Source organism: Canis lupus, chromosome 20, assembly GCF_003254725.2.
Source record: "Canis lupus dingo isolate Sandy chromosome 20, ASM325472v2, whole genome shotgun sequence".
Lineage (NCBI taxonomy): Eukaryota > Metazoa > Chordata > Mammalia > Carnivora > Canidae > Canis > Canis lupus.
The window spans coordinates 6,841,483-6,865,515 of record NC_064262.1 but is presented as its reverse complement, the minus strand read 5'-3'; the positions used below and the strand labels follow the sequence as shown (position 1 = coordinate 6,865,515).

The 24,033-nt window shown below is 41.5% G+C and overlaps 1 protein-coding gene and 1 pseudogene across 6 annotated transcripts in view; both read right to left on the bottom strand.

Annotated features, from left to right (window-relative positions):
* The window catches only part of TAMM41 (TAM41 mitochondrial translocator assembly and maintenance homolog), a 54,152-nt gene extending 37,761 nt beyond the window's left edge, over window positions 1-16,391 (bottom strand). The window contains exons 1-4 of one of the 6 annotated variants that reach the window (XM_049098545.1): window positions 16,368-16,391; window positions 10,646-10,828; window positions 8,198-8,290; window positions 11-161 (exon numbers count right to left, since the gene is read on the bottom strand). In XM_049098545.1, coding sequence (XP_048954502.1) covers window positions 11-161; window positions 8,198-8,290; window positions 10,646-10,822 — 421 coding nt within the window. In that variant the 5' untranslated portion in view covers window positions 10,823-10,828; window positions 16,368-16,391. Of the gene's footprint in view, window positions 1-10; window positions 162-8,197; window positions 8,291-10,645; window positions 10,829-13,504; window positions 13,868-16,367 lie in introns of those variants that run through there. The other 5 variants (XM_049098546.1, XM_025449616.3, XM_049098544.1 and 2 more) reach the window with 5 other exon arrangements.
* Window positions 16,392-20,566: 4,175 nt separating this feature from the next.
* On the bottom strand, window positions 20,567-21,898 carry LOC112662979 (60S ribosomal protein L4-like; annotated as a pseudogene).
* Window positions 21,899-24,033: the final 2,135 nt, after the last annotated feature.

Here is a 24,033-nt window from a genome sequence, read left to right as displayed (position 1 = left end):
ATCTACTAACCTGAATAAGAGAGTCCGGCAATCTCTATAAAGAGGTCTTCTTCAGAAAAGCTTTCGGGGAGCATGAGGAAAGCCGTGGTCACAGCACTCCTCAGATTTTTATCGAGGGCTGACCTAAGAGCAATATTTTCATTCATTGCTATGATTTTCACCTGCAAAAAAAGTAGAACATTTAGAAGAAAAATTTCAGAAGTGGACTATCGCTCAAGCTATGGTTTACACATGCACTAGAACTGTCCCAAACCCTTAGCCCTGAAGATCTTGGCATATTAGGCCAGTTGACACGAAATAATCATTACTCTAATAAGCAATCCCAGAAGCTTATGTTTTATGCCAGAATCAAAGATATATCATGATACAGGAAAGAAAACAAAGTAAATATTTCTCTTAAATGAGGAAACTCTCCATGGGTTTTGAAAAAGAGTCAGTATAAATGGAATAAACATCCGTTGGGAAATTTTGTATTTTTAAATTTTATAATCTCATTGTTCTTTACTTAATTTTATGGTAGGCAAAGGCATTTTACTTCTTTATTTAGAACTCACCTCTGTTCTTATCCATATATAACCTAAGCACTTCACGCTTTATTTTGAACTGATTTTGAGCCCAACTAAGGAAGAAAAGGAAAGAAAATTAGCTACAGTAGAAACAGCAAGGGCTTGGGAATAGGTATGGGCTCAGGTCTAGGTATTTACTAACTGTGAATTTGGGCAAATTAACTTCTCTGAAGTCCTCATCTATGAAGTGGGGATAAATGTGCGTCAAAGATTGTTACAAAGACTGAATAAAATAATAAATGTAAAGTACCTAATGTACAGTGAATGCCATGATCAATAAAAAGGATTTTTGTCTTGAATATGAAGCAGAAAGTGCTCTTTGATGTTCCTCAAATCCATTAAAATACAAATTGCTCCAGTTTGTTCTGAGATTCTGTTTTGAAGACTGCACTGCAGTTAAGAAAATCTGTTCAAGACCCAAGTCTCTTACTAGCTCTATGACTATGGCCATAATTCCCTATCAGTAAAAATGAGGTTAATAACAGAATCAAATTGATAAGGTTGTGGGTTTAAATGAGATATTCCATACGAACCCTTAGCTGAAGTGAGCTTCCTTTTTTTTTTTTTTTTTAAGATTTTATTTATTTATTCATAGAGACAGAGAGAGAGAGAGGCAGAGACACAGGCAGAAGGAGAAGCAGGTTCCATGCAGAGAGCCTGACGTGGGACCCGATCCCGGGTCTCCAGGATCACGCCCTGGGCTGCAGGCGGCACTAAACCACTGCGCCACCGGGGCTACCCTGAAGCGAGCTTCCTTCAGTGTCTTTCTTGCGGCATAATCCCAGAGCTTTCCTGGGCCAGGGGTTCTCACCTTTAGCAAGCACCATAATCAATTGAGAGAGCTTCTTAAAATACTTATTATCAGGCCCATTCCCCAGTGTTTCTGATTCAGTAGGCCTGAGTCAGGCCTGAAAATGTATATTTCTTTTTTTTTAAATATCTTATTTATTCTTTCATGAGAGACACCGGAAGAGAGGCAGAGACACAGGCAGAGAGAGAAGCAGGCTCCATGCAGGGAGCTGGACGTGGGACTTGATCCCAGGTCTCCAGGATCAGGCCCTGGGCTGAAGGCGGCGCTAAACCACTGAGCCACCCAGGCTGCCTGAAAATGTACATTTCTAACAAGTTCCAGGAACCACATTTTGAGAGCCACTGCTCTCAGGTATATACTTAGAAGACGCCAAATGGCTCTTCTGAGTGGTTGTGCCAATTTATAATCCTGGCACTATCTTTTTATATGATCAGGCTGCCTCTGTTTATAAACGAGGAAAGGGTCTAGAAATCCCTAATAAGGACTCTCACCTGTCTGAAATGTATCCACCTTCTGTGACCATTTAGTGTTGTCACAAAATCTTCCCCCAATCTAGGAAATAGGGCTTAAGTTGCCTTTTATCTGTCAAATAAAGATGATTTCTGAGAAAAGCTAAGATGGCACTAAAAGACATACAGTATCAGAAACTAAATTAAAATTTTATTACACAGCAAGGAGAAAGGATGATGTGTATCTCAAAATACAGTTTATTCTTTAATTGTCAAAAAGGATATTATAAAACATAACTGTTTTAATAACTTAAGAACCTAACTTCTATTTTTCACCTTTTGTCCCTACTTTTTTTCTAAGGGAATATTTATAAAATCCAAACCTCCCATATGGTAGGTAAGCCACTTTATTCAATATAACCAACTCCTCCCTTGTAATTACAGCACTTAATAGCCCTTAATTAAGCCTTTCAGCACATGGGTGAGTTTAGCATTATTGCAATCATCTGCAGAAAGGAAAATGAAGGTGCAGTCCAGTAGCATGACTTGCCCAGCATTGCATAATGAGCTGATGGCAAAAATCAGGGTAACACCCTTATACTTGGCAGATCCAGCTCTAAATATTTTGAATTATTCTCATGCATTCAGTTAGGGATCTGTTCTGGCTAACTTTTTTGTTATGGTTGTCCTGGTTAACTTACCTTGAAAGATGATTAAAAGAAATGTTAAGTTCCTATAGAACTCCTATGGTCATTCCTCGAATAACTTTCCCAAACTCTGTATTCCATATAGAATCATGGGTCTAGGAAGGCAACCTCCTCATCTTACTAATGGGGAAACTGAGGCCCAGGGGGTTAAAAGCTCTCCCCTTGAGAAGCAGTGGCACACCAAAAGAGGACCTAAGTCCCTGATCTATCCAGAGCTCTTCTGACAACCCTGTGAAGCCTGTTTAGTACTTCCCAACTCCTGTTCTTCCTCCTCATTCACCAGGTCCTGCTCAATAATTCTTCATCCTCTCTCTCTTTGGTGGCTTTTACAGAAACTCAATGGAAACAGAAGTTAATCTAAGATGCTAACAAATCAGTATGTTTGGAGAAATTTTCCTATTCAATGCAATACATTTGTTCTCCAAGAAAATTGTTCTACTTAGGTTGTAAAAAAGCAGTCTGTTTGCTTTTTAAGGTTAAAAGAGTAAAAATAAAAGCATCCTTACACAAAGGAAAAATGTCAATTCAGAAGACTCTGCTACTGGGCTGATCTGCCTCTCCAGTGTAAAGTGACCTAGGAACTTGTCTCCGTAGCACTGTTATTTGTGGTTCAGAGTGAAAAGCCAGTGAACTCTTGGGACACTGCCAGAGAGGCCTGGGAAAAAAAGAAAGTCCTTAGATTTGTGAATAGCTGTTTGTATCTTACTGGGAATGCCCCGACCTGAACCGCACAGATAGCATTAGCACTACTGCCAAGGAGAAAATCGTTACTGGAGAGAGGAAGGGGCAAATCTTGAAGGGACTTTCAAAAGCTCAACTTGAGAGATTTGTGAGTACCTTTCAAGATAGAAAAAAAAGAGTCACATGTAGTCTCCATTATAATACAGTCACATGGAGACTGTCCTTGAATTGCAAACAGTGAAATTATAGTCACAAAGAACACAGCTCTACCTAGTGTTTAAATACTCAACCAGTAACCAAATGACACTTCCCACAGAAGTTTTCCATTCCAAATGGCCAGAAAAGTTAATTTTCCTAAATGGCCACTGCTTATTGACCATGAAGAAACACTGAACATTTGAGCTGGATGAAACCTTATCATCTACCTGCTGGACTGTGGGTTCTTCCAGGGCGAGTAATGTGGTGTTATTTTTTTTATTCCTTTAGCAGCACCCACAAAGAAGAAACTTAGTTGTCTCTTGAATAAGTAAATTAATGGCTTAAATTTTGCATTTCAAAGGCTAGGGGTGCAATTATTTGCTTACAGCTGGGCAGAGCCAAGACCAGTAAGTCAGGTTTTCCAACTCTCTTTCAGGAATCTTTAATATCATTGGGATTTTTCTATCCACAAAAAAGTAAATCAGTGAAGTTACAAAATGGTAATAATTGCAAAACTCAATACTAAAAACCATTGTTCACTTTAAATGGTTGAATTGTATGATATGTGAGTTAAGTCAATAATTTGATATAAAAAAGCTATATTACTAGCAAAAAGTGAATATTGCAATGAATATATTAAAATAGAAATTTTCTTAACAAAGTAGCAAAATACCATTCTATGTCAATGAGAATGCTTTATAAAGTCAAGCCAAATTATCTATACACTAAAAACATGAAATACAAAAATCCAGGGGATCCCTGGGTGGCGCAGCGGTTTGGCGCCTGCCTTTGGCCCAGGGCGCGATCCTGGAGACCCAGGATCGAATCCCACATCAGGCTCCCGGTGCATGGAGCCTGCTTCTCCCTCTGCCTGTGTCTCTGCCTCCCTCTCTCTCTCTGTGACTATCATAAATAAAAAAAAAAAAAAAAAAAAAAAAAAAAAAAAAAAAAAGACTTGAGAAATTCTGTCCTATTTGCAATATGGAAGATAATTTTAGAGCTTTAGATGATAACTCCTTATTTTAAAATATATAAAAATAAAAAATTCGCACTCATATTCTCACAATTCTAAACCTTCACCTATTTTTTCTTTTGTCCACTATGCTACCAATCCTTTCTTTTCATGGTATTTGTGTTCATGTTTGATTACTATATGCTGCCACCTAGCGGTGAAAATCATTGGCTTAAAGATCGATACCACAGAGCATCCTCTGGTTAGCAGTGATTTCCATGTGACAGGGAAAATGATAATGGGTGAGAGTAAATTCACCCATTTATTATTTTTTAATTTTATTTTTTATCATGTATTATGTTCAACACTTTCAAATGATTCTTAAGATAGCCTAATTTTCTTGAGTTGTTAATAAGCCTGAAGAATAGTCATTGTTCTCAGTAACATTTTCTTTTCCAAGTTAGCTCAGAAATGCAGTTTTTATCAAGATGAGTGTAGCAGTTACTACTGGTCACGAGTTGCTATTTTTATTTTATAAGGATATGTGACATTTAGATGAAATCTGAGGTCATTTCCAGTGCTAAATTCTGAAATTTCATGGCATTTCATTTTCTAAAGCTATTTTTTTAAATTGAAATATATTTTTAAAAGATTTTATTTATTTATTCATGAGAGACAGAGAGAGAGAGAGAGAGAGGCAGAGACATAGGCAGAGGGAGAAGCAGGCTCCACGCAGGAAGCCTGACACAGGACTCGATCCTGGGACTCCAGGATCACGCCCTGGGCCAAGGCAGATGCTCAACTGCTGAGCCACCCAGGTGTTCCAGAAAATTGAAATATTCTAAGCACAAAGCACAGTACAGAGAATAACACAACATTTTCACATTCAATATCTCATTTTATCTCAAAATAACTCTGAGATAAGCAAGGACAAAGAGAAAGGAACAATCATTTCCTGAGTATCTACTAAGTGCCAGGCATTTTAGATCTAGGCATTTCTTGAATGCCGTTAAAGTTGGTGTGTGCCCAATCCACAGAGGAGGATGTCCCAAGGCTCAGGGAAATTAAGTCACTGGTGCAGGGTCATATAGCTGGGGAGCATTACAGCTGGGACCCAAACCCTAAATCTGATTCTAAAACACTCATGCTCTTTCCAGCATTATTATTCTGCCCCCACTTGTCAACACCTTTGTGAAGGCAAGTACTGTATTGTTACTCCATCCTACAGATAAATTACCTGAGGTTCAAAAAGATAAAACAAGTTTTTCAAGTTCACATAAACAGCTAACAAGTGACAGGAATAAATAAGACCCAAGGCTTCTAATTCTGCTTTCATTATCTTCCCATCAGTCTATATTTTGTAAATTTATTTCATTTTTTAATCTTTTTTATTTTTTAAATAATCCCTAATTACAACTTGAGGCTTGAACTCACAACCCCAAGATCAAGAGTCGCATGCTCCACCAACTGAGCCAATCAGGTGCCTTCATATTTTATAAACTAAAAAAAAGAGAAAAGAAAAAAAACTTGGAAAAAAATTAATATTTACAAATCTTCAATGACATCTATTCATTCAATTATTTTACTAATTATCCAGCTTTACTGGATTATCTTTACTAATTATCCAGCTTAGAATGAGAAATTCATCTACATAAATATGAAATTATTAAGCCAACTTTTCTGGACTTTAAAAAATGTTTTTGCTGGGGTGCTAGCGGCTTAGTCAATTGAGTGGCCAACTCTTGATCTCAGTTCAGGTCATGCATGATCTCAGGGTCCTGGGACAGAGCCTCAAGTCAGGCTCCACGTTCAGCAGGGAGTTTGCTCCAGAATTCTTTCCCTCTGCCCCTCGTCCTGCTTGCTCACATGCCACACACACACACTCTCTCTCTCCCAAATCTTTTTTTTTTTTAAATATTTTATTTATTTATTCATGAAAGACACAGAGAGGGAGAGAGGCAGAGACACAGGCAGAGGGAGAAGCAGACTCCATGCAGGGAGCCAGATGCGGGACAGGATCACGCCCTGGGGCAAAGGCAGGTGCTAAGCCGCTGAGCCACCCAGGGATCCCTCTCTCAAATCTTAAATTCTGTATTTGCATTTGCAAATCTTAAAAAAAATGTTTTCACTGAAGCAAAGATTACATACAGTAAAATGCACAAATCTTTTTTTTTTTAAGGTTTTTAATTTTATTTATTAATGAGAGACACACACACAGAGAGAGAGAAAGGCAGGCAGAGACACAGGAAGAGGGAAAAGTAGGCTCCATGCAGGGAGCCTGACGTGGGACTCAATCCTGGGTCTCTGGGATCACACCCTGGGTTGAAGGCCACGCTAAACCGCTGAGCCACCGGGGCTGCCCGAAATGTACAAATCTCTAGGGTACAGCTTGACGAATTTTTATATATGGACATACCCATATCTGTTGCCCTGGATCAAGTGTTTCTGGGTATTTTAATGAGCTACACTATTAAATTCTAAGTCCAGAAGCAAGGCAAGAGAATTGTGATCCTTGTGACTACCTATGTATATCAATAGAGATTGGGGGGTGGGGGGGCGGTGTCGGGAGAGGAAGAGGGAGCCAGAGAATCTTAAGAAAGCTCCACACCCAGCACAGAGCCTGAGGCAGGGCTCAATCTCAGGATCCTGAGATCATGACCTGAGCCAAAATCAAGAGCTAGATGCTGAACTGACTGAGCCATGCAGGCGTCGCTCAATAAAGATTTTTATGACACAATCAAGTGAGCTAAGGTTGTATAAATCTCTAATCTTTTGCCATAACTGACAAAAAGGGGAGCAGCAGAATCATACTTATGGAGACATCTGAGAACAATCCACATACTTGATTTTGGGGCCTGAGACCCTCTAACAGCACAAAGAAAATTGTTCCTTGCTGTGAGATTAGCAACTGTGACTATTTCACATAGTTCTTAAACTATGAACAGATTCCTTCATAGAAAATAGGCTATATATAAAGGAGAAACATAATACGCAAATACAATGCCAAAAGTTCGAGTCCTTTGGGGCACCTGGGTGGCTCAGTTGGTTGAACATCCAATTCTTGATTTCAGCTTGGGTCATGATCTCTGGGTCATTCGATCAAGTCTCAACTCAGCAGGAAGTCTGTTTGAGATTCTCTCCCTCCCTCTCCCTCTGTTCCTCCTTCTGTGCTCTCTCTCTAGCTCACTAAAATAATAAATAAATAAATCTTAAAAAAAGAAAAAGTTCAAGTTTTTATCACTTTCTTTTCTTGTTTTATTTCTATTACAACCCAGGAGGAAGCCCACCTCTTCTAGCAGCATCCTAAATGAAGGAAGGACCTTATAATAGGATCTTACCACTGGCCTGAGGAGGGTAAGAAAGGGGATCAGAATCTACTCCCTTTTGAATGACTACCTGGTTCATTGATTTATTCAACAAGTGTTTGCTGAATGTTCACTATGTATCAGACACTGTCCCAAGCATTGCTGGGATACATCAGGGGGCAAACAGTGCCCCATGGCACTTAGACTCTGAAATGGTGATCTGAGTCATGCTGACAGAGGCTCCACTGAGGCACTGGGCACCTCTTTTGCCATCCTCCCTAGCCCAAATGGCCTGACACCGAGCCTGATCCATTCAGACAACTAGAGTATCTTTAGAGAGAAGACAGGAGTAGTGTGGGTAATATCTTGATATTGTTTGGCACAGAATTCTATAAGGAGTAAAAGGAGTCTGAAATTCATTTCTGTTTCTTGGAGTTCCATCTCATTGCAATCAAACACATCAAAGCAAGTCAGGTTCAGAGAGGAAAGACATCCCTAACTGTGGCAGCCAATAAGACACTTGCTCACCGGTTTTTGCAGTCGTCCAGCAATATATAAGTTATTCCAGTTGAGGAGATCATCAATCAAAATGTTAGTGCTAATGACTCCGTATTTGATAAGCTAGAAAAGAGAAGATATGGGCATGAAAGACAGCAAAATACCACACTCTTGCTTTTGCAAATGTAAAATATAAGGAAAAAAATTTCCGACCAGACCTGCACCTTGATTTCCAAAGCCACTTAAAATCTCTGCCTTGTGCAAACACACATCTCCATCAGAATCTTTCACAATGGATTAGTTTCCAAGGCTGATCTGTTCCCTCAGGGATGAGGTGAAGCGATCACTATCTTCACTCAGGCTCCTGTGATGTTAAAGGCACAGTGGCTCTTAGAGGCTATCTAGCACATGTTGGTACTCACTGAATTGGAAAGAAAAACTGGGTCTGCACCACAGGCAGTTTGAGAAGTGAAAATATAGTTCATGCTTCTCATTTTAGAAATAAATGTAATAAATGGTGTACCCATTATTTACCATTAATAGCAGAGTAAAAACTAGGTCCCTGAATGTCAGTCTGGGCTTCCAACGTTCGTTTTATCACAAAGTACAGGAAATTTTCTTTAAGTAGAAGTTTTCACCAACATCCTTTATGTGGTGAATTTCTCTTTCACCATTGAGTATTTCAAACACTTTTATAATTACAAAGCCACATCCAAAAATTAAACCTCTTTATCAGAACTAAACACACGGAATTATGGCCAAGCTCATTTCAAAAGCAATTTGTACAAACCCTGAATGTAGTTGTTCCAAATTACAGAATTCCATTTGCTTCAACAACTAACTTCAGACTCACATTGCTAAACTTCAGTAGCCAAACAGCCTTCTCAGGCTACAAATATCTAAAAAGTAGCTAAAGAATTTCAATTAAAAAGCACAGTCCCTTTGGCATATAATTATGCCCTAACATTTGCTTACTGGAGCTTATAATATTGTTTGAAACCACTAATTAGAGATAGGCTCAGCATAATACTAATTATGGAGAAAGAACAAAGCTACGTGCTTGGCATGACTAACGTGGATGTGGAGAACTGCACTGAGCAACCATGTTCCCTCCAATCTGGCCACGTTATGGCAGAAAGCCCTTCTTGCTGCTGGCAAGTAACAGCTGGGAGGTAGTGGAAACACCACTGACCTGTAAGTCAGGGGCCCTGCCATATCAAGTTGCATGACCTCATGGAAATCATGTCCACTCTCTGAACTCTCATTTCCTCAACTGCAAAATGCAGGTGAAAAGTAAACAATCAGGAAAGTAAACATATGGCCCAGAGGCTATGCAGACATCACCAATCTATCATAGTACTCATTCCTGCCAAGTTCAGACAGGTTTTCAAAATCCTTCTCAAGTCAGTAATCCAACCTCCTGCTCTTCAAAGCGTGGTTCATTGACCGTAGTATCAGCATCACCTGGGAGCTTGTCAAAAAATGCAGAATCTCAAGCTCCATTCCAGACCAACTGAATCATAATCTGCATTTCAACGAGATCTTCAGGTGATTCATTGACATATAAAGACAGCTTGAAGCAATCAGCAGCATAGAGCAGAATTGGCATAGCTGGTGGAAACTGTCGATGGCAGCCTGGCTCATCTCTAAAGACTACAGGACTTAGTCCCCCATTGGTCCTCTTGGGCTGCAGTCCTGCCTAGTTCTTGCAGCTCTCTTAGAGACTGGGCCCCTTCGTGTGAAAAACAGTTCAGCAGGGTTCCTTCTGTTCCTTCTGGGATCTGTGCTTCTTATCTGCTCTCCAACAGGGAGATGGGGTGTATCCTCAAATTCCATCCACTTGCTGGCACCAAAAGGTTCCTATCACATGACACCACATTCTCCTGACTACCTATGACACCCTCATCCTTCATAGGCCTCAGTATTCATCCCACTGACCAAACCAGTGGTTCTTAACATATATTTTCCAGACCAGCAGCATCAGCATCATTTGGAACTTAGAAATGCAAATCCTTGGTATTAAGGTAGTAAATCTTAAAAGTTCCCATCATAAGAAAAAAATTTGTAACTATGTGTAGTGATGTTAACTAACTTATTGTGGTAATTATCTTGCAATACATACAGTGTGTATTAAATCGTTACTTTGTACACTGAACACTAATACAATGTTATACAGTTATATCGCAATTAAAAAAACACAAATTCTTCAAACCTCACCCCAGACCTACTGAATCAGAAATTCTGGGGTGGGGCCTAGCAATCTGTGTGTCCAAGAAGCCCTCTAGGATGTCTGATGCTTGCTCAAATTTGAGAACCACTGGCCAAAGGCAACAATTAAAGACAGTCTCTCTCAACCATCTTTATCCAGCAGGAATGTGAACATTTCCTGACTGCAAGGACATACATATTCAGCTGGTATTCTAATATTTAATTTAATAATAACCACCCAAGTTAAGACAAAGGTCCAAAGTCACTTACCCTACCATCACACATGATGAATGGATTATAGTAGACTCCAGCACCATAGTCATTCTGGACAGTGGTGATAATCTTGGGCCCCAAAACTTTCAGGAAAGAGTAATGGTTCCAATTTTTTTTCAGGTTCTTTGAATGCCATGCAACAGGGTCATCTACTGTGAAAACAAAGTCCAGCATGGCATTCTGGGAATAAAGAGGAGAATGATTTTAGTTTTAATTCCTCAAAGACACCTAGAGTGGAAAGCTTGCCAATATGGCTAATAGAAGCCCTGAGGCTGTCATCAGAAATTTAAGCAAGTCTCTGGAACCGATCTGAGCTTGTTTTCATCAATACACATAGTAATGGCAATACTTCCTTAATATGGATTGTCCTGTATCGTAGTTCATTCTATCCTCAAAAATAATCCTACAAAGTAGGTATTGGTATTATCCCAATTTTATAGGAAAGGAAGCTAAGGCACAGAGTAAGTTCCATGCCCATAGACACAAAGCTAGTGAGTGGCAGACACAGTCTGGTTCCAAATTCTGTGTGCTAAACCTTATGCCACCCAGCCTTTCATCTAAATGTAGCTAAGTGTTCCACTTTTCTTCCAGGTCAAATAACACAGAATGGATAAGCTCTGTAAAGTATTATATAATGGCAAATAAGTTACTTTAACTCTTACCTACTCACCAACCACTCACTGAGCACCTACAAGGAGCCCTGGTAGATTGGGGGTAGAGGTAAAGGAAGTCTACTGGGGGGAATAGACACATTCTCACTAAGTGAATTTGATAGTAGAATGCAAAATGTACTAATTTCACTCAGGATGAGGTCAGAAGAGGAATGAGAAATTTTGCTCTGAAGTTAACGTTCTTCAAGCCTCTGGTAAGTCTCAGTCTTGAAGAATGTGCAAGAGTTCAGCAGGCTTGGTGGAAGTATTAAGTATGGGGAAGGGAAGAGAGTCCTGTTAAAGGAAACTATGCTTGGGGCTCTGAGAGCTAGGCATATTCTGGATGCTGCTTTTGGTTTGATATAGCTGGAACAGAACAGAAGCAAGGGAGACCAGAGAGGGAGGCTGGGATACCACCTTCAAAAATTTTCCTGCAGAAGAGCTCAAGGGAGGGAAGAAAGACTACAGGCTGGGAAACCACATAGGGGGCTAACTGCAAACTCCTAGGTGAGAAACGAAAAGATATTAAGTAAGGCATTGAGCGTAGGGACTGATCTGAGAGAGACTTCATGCTGGAATCTGTAAGACTTGTTATCTTGTAGCGAAGGAAGGTGAGGCAAAGGGAAGAAAGAGCCTTTTCAGAGTAAAATCTTCATGGAAAAATGAAGAGGTGGCTATTGAATCAGGAGGCTAAGGCCCGCTCTAGGTTTCTCAAATGCCACAAACTACCAGTGAAACTTAAGATTTGGGGTGGATGGGCAGCCCGGGTGGCTCAGCGGTTTAGCACCGCCTTCAGCCCAGGGTGTGATCCTAGAGACCCAGGATCGAGTTCCACGTTGGGCTTCCTGCATGGAGCCTGCTTCTCCTTCTGCCTGTGTCTCTGCCTCTCTCTGTGTCTCTCATGAATAAATAGATAAAATCTTAAAAAAAAAAGAGAGATTTGGGGTGGACGTATTTTTAAAAAAATAATTATGTCAATGTATGTTAGAAAAAGTAACTAGCCTATAATAATCTATAATTTCTCATACATCTACAACTTAGAATTTTTCACATGTTGTCACCTTAAAGCACATACTACTTAAATACAATATAGCTGGGAAACAGGAAATCCAAGCAACAGTATAGATGGCCTTAGCAAGAAGTGAACAGGCAAATTTTAACCTAAACACAGATTACAGCCAGGTGTTCAAATCCAGGACGCCCTATGGCAATCATTTCCTTAGTTTAATAAACTAAGATGAAAAAAAAAAAAAGAAAAAATAAACTAAGATGACTATGAATTGTTATGCTGTGCATGACCTACAGCAAGTAAAAAATCTCGTTTGCCAGAGAACATCTCTAGACTCTCTTGCTCCTTTCATGTTGATTTAGCATACGCTCTACAGCCTTAATGGGGAAAGTCTGTAACAGCCTCATTTAAATGAGAATATTTGCCTGGCACTCCGCTGCTTTATGTCTTGAATCTTGTCTCCCCATTGGAAGCACTCTCCCCACCCCCCCCTTATTTACAGGAACAAAAGTCTGCAATCATTAGGAAATCTGTACCCTCCCTGCTGTTAGGCCCAGGCAACTTTGAAGAGTAACAGGACCTAGTCCTAAATAATTATCCTGAGCATGGGTAAATAAATATATTAGTCACCCGCTAACTTTTGCTGGTAACTTCACTGCACCTGCCCTGGCCCTACAACCAGTCCCGCCAGCTTCCTCAACCATCTAGTACCTCCTCCCACGGCTATCGATGCGACTCTCACATCGAACTGGCTGTGCATTAGAATCACCAGGGAAGTTTTTTAAATCCCTGAAGCCCTGGTCTCATCCCAGACCAAGTACATCAGAACCTCCTCAAGCGGAGATTGTATTCAAAAGGCATCAGCATTTTTGAAAGTTTCTCAGAAAACTCCCCAATGCTCAGCTAAGGCTGAGCACGCTGGGCTGGCGCCGGGCAAATAGCTCCCGTCCTCCAGCTTGCCTCTGCACCAGCTTTTCCCTCTGCGTGATCGCATCTCCTGTTCTAGAGCGAAGTGGGCTCCCACTTATCCCTCCAAGCTCAGCTCATGATGTCATTACACCAGGAACACTCTGCTACGGTTTGCACTGGACACGTGGATCGCGCCGAGCAGAGGGGCAGCTCTAAGGCCCGGGATGCAAAAGGGCCTTCGTGAGGACAGGCCGACTGCGGTGGGGCTGCCCCCGGGGCCAGGCTCACCTTCTGGTCTGCACTGGGCCCCACCTGGCGGTACACCCCGGAGCCGTAGGCGAAAGCCAGGCTCAGCTCCTCGGGGAAGTGAGACAGGATCCTGCGGAAGGCCACCCCCGAGCTCTGCAGCGCCTGCAGCGCCATGGGGCCAGGCTCAGAGACAGGGCCCCGCGGCGGAGCAGGGCAGAGGGCAGCGGGCAGCGGGCTGGGAACGCGTACTGGGGCCGCCCAGGAAGGCTGGCGGGACGGAAGGGGGGGACCAGCCGGGACAGCAGACGGCAGCAGCCGGAAGCGGGGGCTGGAGGGACCGCCCCGCTAGGCCCGGAAGCGCCGGGTGCGGCCCGGGTGGGCTACGGGTCACGTGGGCCGAGGGGCCAGTCCTGGCCACGCCTCCCGCAGGCACGCGCGCTTCAAGGGCTCAAGAGAAGACGCTCCTCCGCGGGTGGGGACGCCAGGGTTCCGTGGAGGCCCCTGGTGGCGGGAGGAGCGCACTGCAGGCTGGCCGCCTCGACCTGGGTGGGACTTGGGAGATCCGGCCGGGGAGAGTGTCATCTATTGAACTGCTTTTCTTTTTTAAATAAAGATTTTATTTATTCCTTAGAGATTTTATATATTCATTAGAGACACACACAGAGAGGCAGAGACATAGGCAGAGGGAGAAGCAGGGAGCCTGATTCGGGACTTGAACCTAGGACCCCAGGGATCACGGCCTGAGCCAAAGGCCAACGCTCAACCACGGAGCCACCCACGTGCTCTTAACTGAACTGCTTTTGAGCCTTAAGAAGGCTTTTTTTTTTTTTTTTTTAAGATTTTATTTATTTATTCATGAGAGAGAAGAGAGAGAGGCAGAAACACAGGCAGAGGGAGAAGCAGGCTCCATGCAGGGACCCCAATGTGGGACTCGATCCGGGGTCTCCAGGATCACACCCTGGGCTGCAGGCAGCGCTAAACTGCTGAGCCACCCGGGCTGCCCAAGAATGTTTTTGTTCTCAGCTCACACATTTCAGTACATGGCTATAACATCATGCATATGTACTGCCGAATACTTTTTAATGAGGTGAAATTCATGTAACTAAAATAAATGGTACACTCCATGTGTGATTCAGTGGCATTTAGTGCATTCGCAGTATCACACAACCATCATTTCTATCCACCTCCAAAATCAGAGATTTTGAAGGTTTGAGGAAAACACACGTAAAATTAAAATCATGTCCAATTCCACCATCCAGAGATTATCATTGTTAAGATTTGGCTGTGATTTTTTTCTGACAAAAGCTCTTTTCAAATCCAGTGATGGGTATGAAAGTGTTCCATGAATGGTAAGGGACTGCACCAGTGTTCTCTGATATTTGTATTTAATTCTAAGGGTGGAGAAGAGTCTTTGCCTTTGCCTCGGGGACTGGCTTCACAGAGAAGCATATCAAATGCAATTTCTGGAGGAAACAGGACGCCAGGTGAGACCTCACCTGTTTATGTATAACTGGAGAAACATCCAAAATCACAGGAGGTACTTTAACTTCCAGGACAGAGACTTTTCAAATACTCTTTTCTTCTTCCCTGTTGTACTCTACCTTTCTAAAAGCAGAAATAGTGGGATGCCTGGGTGGCTCAGCTGGTTAAGCAGCCCACGTTGGTTTTGTGCTCAGGACATGATCTCAGAGTCCTGAGATGGAGTGCTGTGTCAGCTCTGCGCTGGGTGTGGAGCCTGCTTCAGATTCTCTCTCTCCTTCTGCCCCTCACTCCTCCCTCCTTCTTTCTCCAAACAAACAAATGAACAAACAAAAAGCAGAAATAGCAATAGCTAATTTGGGTAATGCTGATGCCAGTCACATGCAGTTTTCCTTAAGTCCCCTCCACTACTGGGTAGGGGGAGGATATTGTCACCATTTTATCGATAAGGAAGCTGTTAGAGAGAAAAAGCAGTGTGCTTAGATCACATTAGCCTGTGGCAAAGGTGGAACTAAAACCCAGGGCTGAACATCAGCCTGGATTGAAATGGAGAAAAGAAGGAGCAGAGAGAGAAGTTAGGATGCCGTTACCATAGTTTCACCAAAACTAAAGATGCCTGGCCTGGGTGATAGAGGCAGGGAGGGGATTAATTCAACTTGAAAAAAGATTATGTGAAAAAAACAAAAACAAACAAAAAAAAAAAGAAAAAAAGAAAAGAAAAAAGATTATGTGAATTCAAACTCTGAGTCCTGCACTGAGGTAAGTGCTGAGGATTTGAGATGTCTGGAACAGGGCTGATGCCTTGCAGGAGCTCAGAGTCTGTAAAGGACAAAGACAAGTAAACCTAGAACATAACATGCAGTAATGAAGCTGGGGCACCCCAGCACTCCATTGGACCACTGATAATGGAACGTTAATCAGCTTTGGGGGTGCAGGGAGAAACCAGAGAGGGTTTTACAATGATGGCATCTGAGCCAGGGCTTGAAGAATGGGTAGGAGTTTATCAGACAGAAGTTAGATGGAAGAAATTCTACTAAGAGAGAATTGATAGGGCATAGCGACAGTAATAATAGGTGGTATTTATTTATTTACACTTCCCAAGTGTTTTCTGTTTTAAAATATTTTTAACTCCAGTGTAGTTAACATACAGTGTTATACCAGTTTTAAGTATACGTTATAGTGATTAAATAGTTCCGTATATCACCCAGTGCTCATCAAGAAAAATCCCTTTTCCTTTTTTTAAAGATTTATTTATTTATTCATGAGAGACACAGAGAGGCAGAGACACAGGCAGAGGGAGAAGCAGGGAGCCCAACGCAGGACTCGATCCTGGAATTGCCCTGAGCCAAAGGCAGATGCCCAATGGCTGAGCCGCCCAGGCGTCCCTCATCAAGATGAATTTCCAAGCGCTTTCTATACTTACCTCTTTTCATCATTTCAAAGACCCTCATAGGCAGGTTCTCTAACATGAGGAAACGGAGGACCCAACAGGAGAGGCAAATTTCTCAAAGTCACACAGTTAGTAGAGTGGCAAAGTTGGGATTTGCACCTAAGACTCTGGCACTCCAAAGGCTAAGCTCTTTACCACCATGTTTTAGTGCCTTCTAAAATGGCTGGCCTGTGAGACAAGAGAAGAAAAAGGAAAATCAGCTGCTTCTACTCTGTCAGCTAAGGTTGAGGAACAGCAGCAAGAGTCAAAGGGACAACCCAGAAAGCAGAATAAGGACTATGTCTCAGTCTCCCTGTGTGAGCACAGTCATGTTGGTTCATTCTGATGGTTTAGTACCCTTGCCCAGATTGCCAGAATCTGAAAGATTCTGCAGAATTACATTAAACCCTTTCACCTAAATACAGTGAGTAAATCTCTACCAGCCATGTTTCTTTCATTCTCCCCTTGAGGAAATCCTTCAACTTTTGTTTTTTTACCCCCTCTCTTTGCAAAAGCAATTGATGCTCATAAAAATGTAAAGATTACAAAAATATTACACCATCCCCCAGAGATAGCCACTGGTAGTCTTTGGGACATATTCCTCCAGATATTTTTCTACATATATATTAACATCAAAGACATTTTAAAGTGGAATCATATAAGGGATACCATTTTGCAATGTGCCCTTTTCACTTAACATGTCAGGGACATCTTTCTGTGTCAACTATGTAGATCTATCTCATTTCATCTATTAGCAGCAAATTTTTCTAAAATATGGATATGCCATCATTTGTTTAAATATTTTCATATTTTTAAAAAAAATTTTTAAATTTTTATTTATTTATGATAGTCACAGAGAGAGAGAGAGAGAGGCAGAGACACAGGCAGAGGGAGAAGCAGCCTCCATGCACTGGGAGCCCGATGTGGGATTCGATCCCGGGTTTCCAGGATCGCGCCCTGGGCCGAAGGCAGGTGCCAAACCACTGCGCCACCCAGGGATCCCCTAAATATTTTCATATTAATTGGATAGATTATTTCCTTTTTTCATACATGCAAACAATGCTACAGTGAACCTCTTTATACATAGACTTTTGTGTACATGTGCAAATATTGCTATGGATTCCTAGAAGTGGAATTGCTGGGTCAAAGGGTCAGCACATTGCTAAAATTCCCTCCAAAAGATTGTACCAATTCACACTGCTACCCATGAGGTTCAGCCTTTTATATAAATAAAGATTCTGCAGTGTTTCTCCATTTTTCTCCCTTACAGATGTTCACAACTAATTATCAGTAATTTTCATTTTCAAACACTTTCCTTCTTGATAATGCAAAACCACCAGCTGGAAAGTTCCATCACATGCCTCTGTGCCTTTTGCCTCTCCCCAGAAAGAGGCAGAAGCAATAGCAGAGAACACATTTGTATTCTTCAGCAGAAATCTCCTTGCTTCTAGAAGTTCATCCGTTCCCTTTTAAATTACCATGGTTTGCTAAGTTAGAAGCTATTAAAAAGCCTTGGTGTTCTATTTAATAGCTTTAGGGTTCTGCTGGAACTCTCATACCAATGAAATACAAATGTTAGAGAGCCATTTAAACTACAGATAAATGCTACTTGATTTGAATGGGAGCCTCATTATTCTGATTTAGCCAGCTGCTGGCATTGTATCTTTAACAATGACCTTATCAGGTTGGGTTTCAGTAGGACAGTGCTCACCTATTCCATCTTTAAAAAAGCTCCGTGATAGGGCACCTGGGTGGTTCAGTGAGTTATGAGCTGCCTTAGGCTCGGGTCATGGTCTCAGAGTCCTGGGATCGAGTCCTGTCCCACATCGGGTTCTCTGCTCAACAGGGAGTCTGCTCCTGCCCCTCCATCTGCTTGTGTTCTCTCTCCTTTCCTGTCAAATAAATAAAAATCTTTAAAAATAAAAGTCCTGTGAAATATCTATAACCTTTATGCCTTACTTTTTCATTTAATCAGTGTTTAAGTAAAAGACAAAATATTTCGGAAAAGAAAATCCAAACTCTGTGATTCTTATGATTAACCACATGTTCGATGTATCTGCTGACAAAGGTGAGAAAGAGGGGTTTTGATCTTTGTCAGAGAGTCATCCTGTCACATCTGTCCATTCTTAATTGATTTTTGATGTAGAATAACTGGAACAGACTAAGGACATCTTTCATTATCTTTAGTCTCTGATCAGGGGCCCTCAGGTACCACCTGAGCTTGAATCTGGCTCCAAGATTGGACAGCTGTGTGACCGTCGGCAAGACAACTGAGAAGCCTTCTGTGCCTTCTTTTCCACATCTGTAGAATGGCCATAGTAATAATACCAACCTTATAGAATTGTTGGGACAGTAAATGAAATGGTATCCAGGAAGTACATAGAATAATCCTGCCACAGAGTAAGCTCTCAAATATTCTTCCTCTCATTGAACTCTTAAGAGACAATATACAAGAGCAAGTAAGGAGCATCAGTAAACCTAACATCTTTATGGTATTTAGCATTTTACAAAAAGCGCTTTTCTGGACATTATTTAATTCTTAAAGCAAATCCTGGGAAATGAGTGGTTATTATTCCAATTTTACAGATGGGTAAACTGAAATGTAAAAAATGAAGTGACTTGCCTGAAGGCACAGGGCTAATGGCAGCCGCTGCTAATACAGTCTCCAAGTCTAATCCTTTCCCTTTTACACCATAAAAATAACATAAATCATTCATTTCCCCCAAGGAATTCATTCATTCATTCATTCATGTATTTTCTTATTGAAACCTTCCTCTTCTTTTAGTCCTAGCTCACATATCACCTCCTTCCAACTGGGAATAATTGTTCTTCCCTCTGTACCCACATAATCTTTGCTTATATCTCTCCAGCCCTTGTCTTAAATATCAGCTGTGTCCATTAAGAACAAGTATATAAGGCATAGGGACTCTCTGAGGCCAGGCACCATTTCTTTTTTGTCTTTCTACTCTTTTATGCCTAGCATAATGTCTGAAACAAAGTTTCTGAAATTGAGAATGTCATAGGCTGGTGATAAAACTAAACATATATACAAAGCAATTATAGTAAAATGCAGACAAGATCTATGCCACAGATGTGGTGAGACAGCCCTTCAGGGTTTCTGGGAAAGCTTCTTATGGGGGAAGGTGATGATTGGATGAGGTCTTTAAAGATGACCAGCAGTTCACCAGACAGGAGTGATAACAGAGTAGTAGTGAAAATATTCCAGGGAGGGACACCTGGGTGGCTCAGTGGTTGAGCATCTGCATTTGGCTCAGTGTGTGATCTTGGGGTCCTGGGGTAGAGTGCTGCTTTGGACTCCCCTTGGAGAGCCTGCTTCTCCCTTTGCCTATGTCTCTGCCTCTTTGTGTGTCTCTCATGAATAAATAAATTTTAAAACAAAAACATTCTAGGGAGAAAGAACAGCTTCTACACTGCATCTGGGAATTCTCACTTTGGGAGGATATTGTGTTTTCCAATGGACTTCTGGAAGATCACAGACTCTAATGGTATCAAAGAAATGAATGACTAATAGTAGAAACAGAGGAAGGAAACAGAGCAGGTATCTCATATGAGAGGCAGTATAATACAGTGATCAAGAGTGAGGACTCTGGATCCACTCTGCCAGGTTTGAATACTTGGCTCAGCCACTTATTATCTGTATGACCTTGAGCAAGTGGCCTGTGCCTCAGTTTCCACATGTATAAAATGGGGGTAATAATAGTGCTTACCTCACAGGGTTGTCACAACAACCAAACTGGTTAGTATATATAAAGTGCTTAGAAAAATACCTGATATGTAGTAGGTATTTTTTAAAAAAAGATTTTATTTATTTATTCGTGAGAGACACAGAGAGAGACAGAGGCATAGGCAGAGGGAGAAGCAGGCTCCATGCAGGGAGCCCGATGCGGGACTTGATCCCCAGCCTCTGGGATCATGCCCTGAGCCAAAGGCAGACACTCAACCACTGAGCCGCCACCCAGGTGCCCCTGTAGTGGGTACACATATATATGTGTTTGTTATTATTATTAATTATTATAATTATTTAATGTCCTTGAAATTTAAGCAAGTCAGCAACTATCTACTTATCTCTTTGTAAAACTGGCCCTGAATTATGGGAAAAACTGAGTTGGCAAAGACCCCAGTTAGAGGAGAGAGAGTTAATTATTGTATCCCAAGTCCATCTTTTTTTTTTTTTTTTCTCACTGTCTTTGATCAGGTCTTTATTTAAAATTAGGTGTCCAAAATGATTTGACTTTTATGGAATAAACAAATACAAGTTTTTAGGTAGAAGGCTTTTTCTCTTCTGTGGTGGGTTTCTTGTCAGCTGCTGGTTTCTTGGTAGCTGCAGCCTTTTTTCCTACCAAAGGTTTCTTTGGCTTTTTCACACCAAGAGCCTTCTTTCCTTTCTTCCCTACCATGGCCTGGAACCCCCTTCTCACCTGATTTGGCTTCAAAGCCTGCTGCCACCTTATCCATCTGGAGTTTGTGATTCTTGGCCTGGCGAAGAATGGTGTTCCGGCGCATGGTCTTTGCATACAGGTTTAGCTTCTACATAATTCTTAGGTTCTTCAGTGGATTCTTCTTCAGGACTCTATGATGAATCTTCTTGCGTGGTGCTTGGAGGGATCTCTGGATCTCTGGGCTTTTGAAGATTCTGCTAAATTCTGTATTAAGCATCTTATGCATGGCAAGGTTGTAGTTACTCTTGAGGCAGGCAGCCTTACGCCAAGTGCCATACAGATTGTCTAACTTGTGGAAAGCACTTCCAGTCCAAATGCAGAAGTGTCCCACATGCCCACCAGGAGCAAGTTTCAGAATGTTTAGTTTGCTTACATTAAGTAAAATAATTCCAGGGATGTTTCTGAAGGCCTTGATGATACCATTGTCTTCATTGTGGATGATGCAGGGTCCCCTGCACTGGATATGACAACGGTTTCTCATTTTGCCCTTGTCAGCTCTCATTCGCTGAGAGGCATAGACCTTTTTGATATCATTCCAGGCTTTAAGTTTCTTAAGAAGCAAAACAGCCTCCTTGGTCTTCTTGTAGCCTTCAACTTTATCTTCAACCACCAAAGGAAGTTCAGGAACTTCTTCAACATGATGACCTTTAGACATGACTAGTGCTGGTAAGGCTGAGGCAGCCAGGGCACAGCAGATGGCATATTGCTTTTGTGTTGTGTTCACTCTGCGGTGCCAATGGCGCCAGGTTTTGGTTGGTGCAAACATGCGGCCTCCATGACACATATTTCCAAGAGCACTCTGGCCAGAACAGTGAGTCCCACCCCTCGAACTCTGGGAATTCGAGTCACAGCTCTGCCAGTACCCCAAGACTCAGCACTGGTTTGATGACTTGCTAATTCACTGAAAGCATATGGCTGTCTGTTGTTTTTGTGCAAGTTGGTGTGAACAAAGTTCACGATATCGGGTTGAATGGGAGCCTTAAACACAGCAGGCAAAGTAACATTTTTGCCAGATGATTCCCCCTTTTCGGAGTATACAGATATCAATGGATGAGCACACGCCATCGTGGGGAGAGGAGAGGAGAGGGCCCAAGTCCATTTTAGCCACTAAAGTCTGTAATCAGGATTTGGGATAGAGCAACATGTCCCAAAATGGGCTTTCATTGAATTATTACTATTTGGAATTATTTGGGAAAAAATTTCATGATCAACTAAGTTAAAGAAACTGTATTAAATAGAGGCAAATAGATTTTTTTACTGTGGGATTTCCCAGAGTATTAATAGATTAATATGCATTGTGAATCACTCAAAGAAAAACAGAACATGCAGCACTTTCTAGTTTCCCAAACCATGTTTTCCTCTTCCCTCTCTCTCCTTCTCTCCCCCTCCCTCTTTCAAAATCTTTTGGGATTAATATTTCATGGCATCGGTTTGGGAAACATTGGTACCAAGCACTCCTTTGCTGTCAGATAATCATCTCAAGGTCCCAAACCAATCAAGACTTATTTATGCAGACCTCTTTTGCCTGCAGGAACAAGAGGATGCCATAACCTAAGAGATACATTAAGGAGAAACATGAATAACTGTTATAATTTGTGGTTATAAAATCCCAAGAATATCTATGCCTTTGTCTGAGGCTGTCTTTGTTCAGACTCCAAGCTGACAAAATTCTAGGAATGATCTTCCTATTTAGAATGACATTTTCCGGGGATCCCTGGGTGGCGCAGCGGTTTGGCACCTGCCTTTGGCCCAGGGCGCGATCCTGGAGACCCGGGATCGAATCCCACTCATGCTCCTGGTGCATGGAGCCTGCTTCTCCCTCTGCCTGTGTCTCTGCCTCTCTCTCTCACTGTGTGCCTATCATAAAAAAAAAAAAAAAAAAAAATTAAAAAAAAAATTTAGAATGACATTTTCCAAATCTCCAGGGTCTGAGCATGTGACCCTTTGCCTGGCATCTTACTAATTTGGGCATCATCTGGGCCTTTTCATGGAGAGAAATGATTGAAGAAGTACTACGGCTGGTGCCCACACTTCTTTATTAGTACTTCCATGCTGAAACACCAAAGCCATATGGAGAAAGTTCTCTTATTAGGATGTTATTTCTTTCCTATAACTTTATCTTAAAAATTATCATGACTTTTTGTTGATGCATAGCTCTGTGAATTTGAACACATGTATAGATTTATGTAAACAAATCAGGATATAGAACAGTTCCCTCACCCCAAAACCATCTTTTTGTGTGCTTATTCAGCACCATCTGTATATCTATTTTGGTGAGGTATCTGTTCAAATCTTTTGCTTATTTTATTGTAGTTTTTGAATTGTTTGTTTTCTTGCTGCTAACTTTTGAAAGTCCTTTGTACATTCTGGATACGAGTTCTTTGTCAGATATGTGATTTGCAAATACTTTCTTATACTTTGTGGCTAATCTTTTTATTTTCCTGACAATGTCTGTCACAAAGCAAAAGTTTTGCTTTTCATTCAGTTCAATTTGTCAATAGGGAAAAAATTTTCTTTTAAAGATCATGCTTTTGGTGTCATGTGTAAGAACTCCGCCTAACCCTTGGCCACAAAGCTTTTTTCTCCCATGCTTCCTTCTCAGAGCTTTATAATTTTAGGTTTTACAATTAGATCTATGATCTATTTTGAATTAATTTCTCTATTAGTTGGGCAGTTTAAATAAAGATTTATTTTCTTACATAGAGATATATAATTTGTCCAGCACCAGCTGTTAGAAAGACCATTTTTTCTCCCCCTTCCTTTTTTCTTGTTTTTTTTAATTATTTTTCTTTTTTTTTTTTAAAGGATTTTATTTATTTATTTCATGAGAGACACACACACAGAGAGAGAGAGAGAGAGAGAGGCAGAGACACAGGCAGAGGGAGAAGCAGGCTCCACGCAGGGAGCCCGACGTGGGACTCAATCTCTGGACTCCAGGATCATGCACTGGGCTGAGGGCGGCGCTAAACCGCTGAGCCACCCGGGCTGCCCCCCCTCCTTTTTAAAAAGATTTATTTACTTATTAATGAGAGACAGAGAGAAAGAGAGAGAGAGAGAGAGAGAGAGGCAGAGACGCAGGCAGAAGGAGAAGCAGGCTCCATGCAGGGATCCTGATGCAGGACTCAATCCCGGGACTCCAGGACCATGCCATGGGCTGAAGGCAGGCGCTAAACCACCGAGCTACCCAGGGATCCCCCATT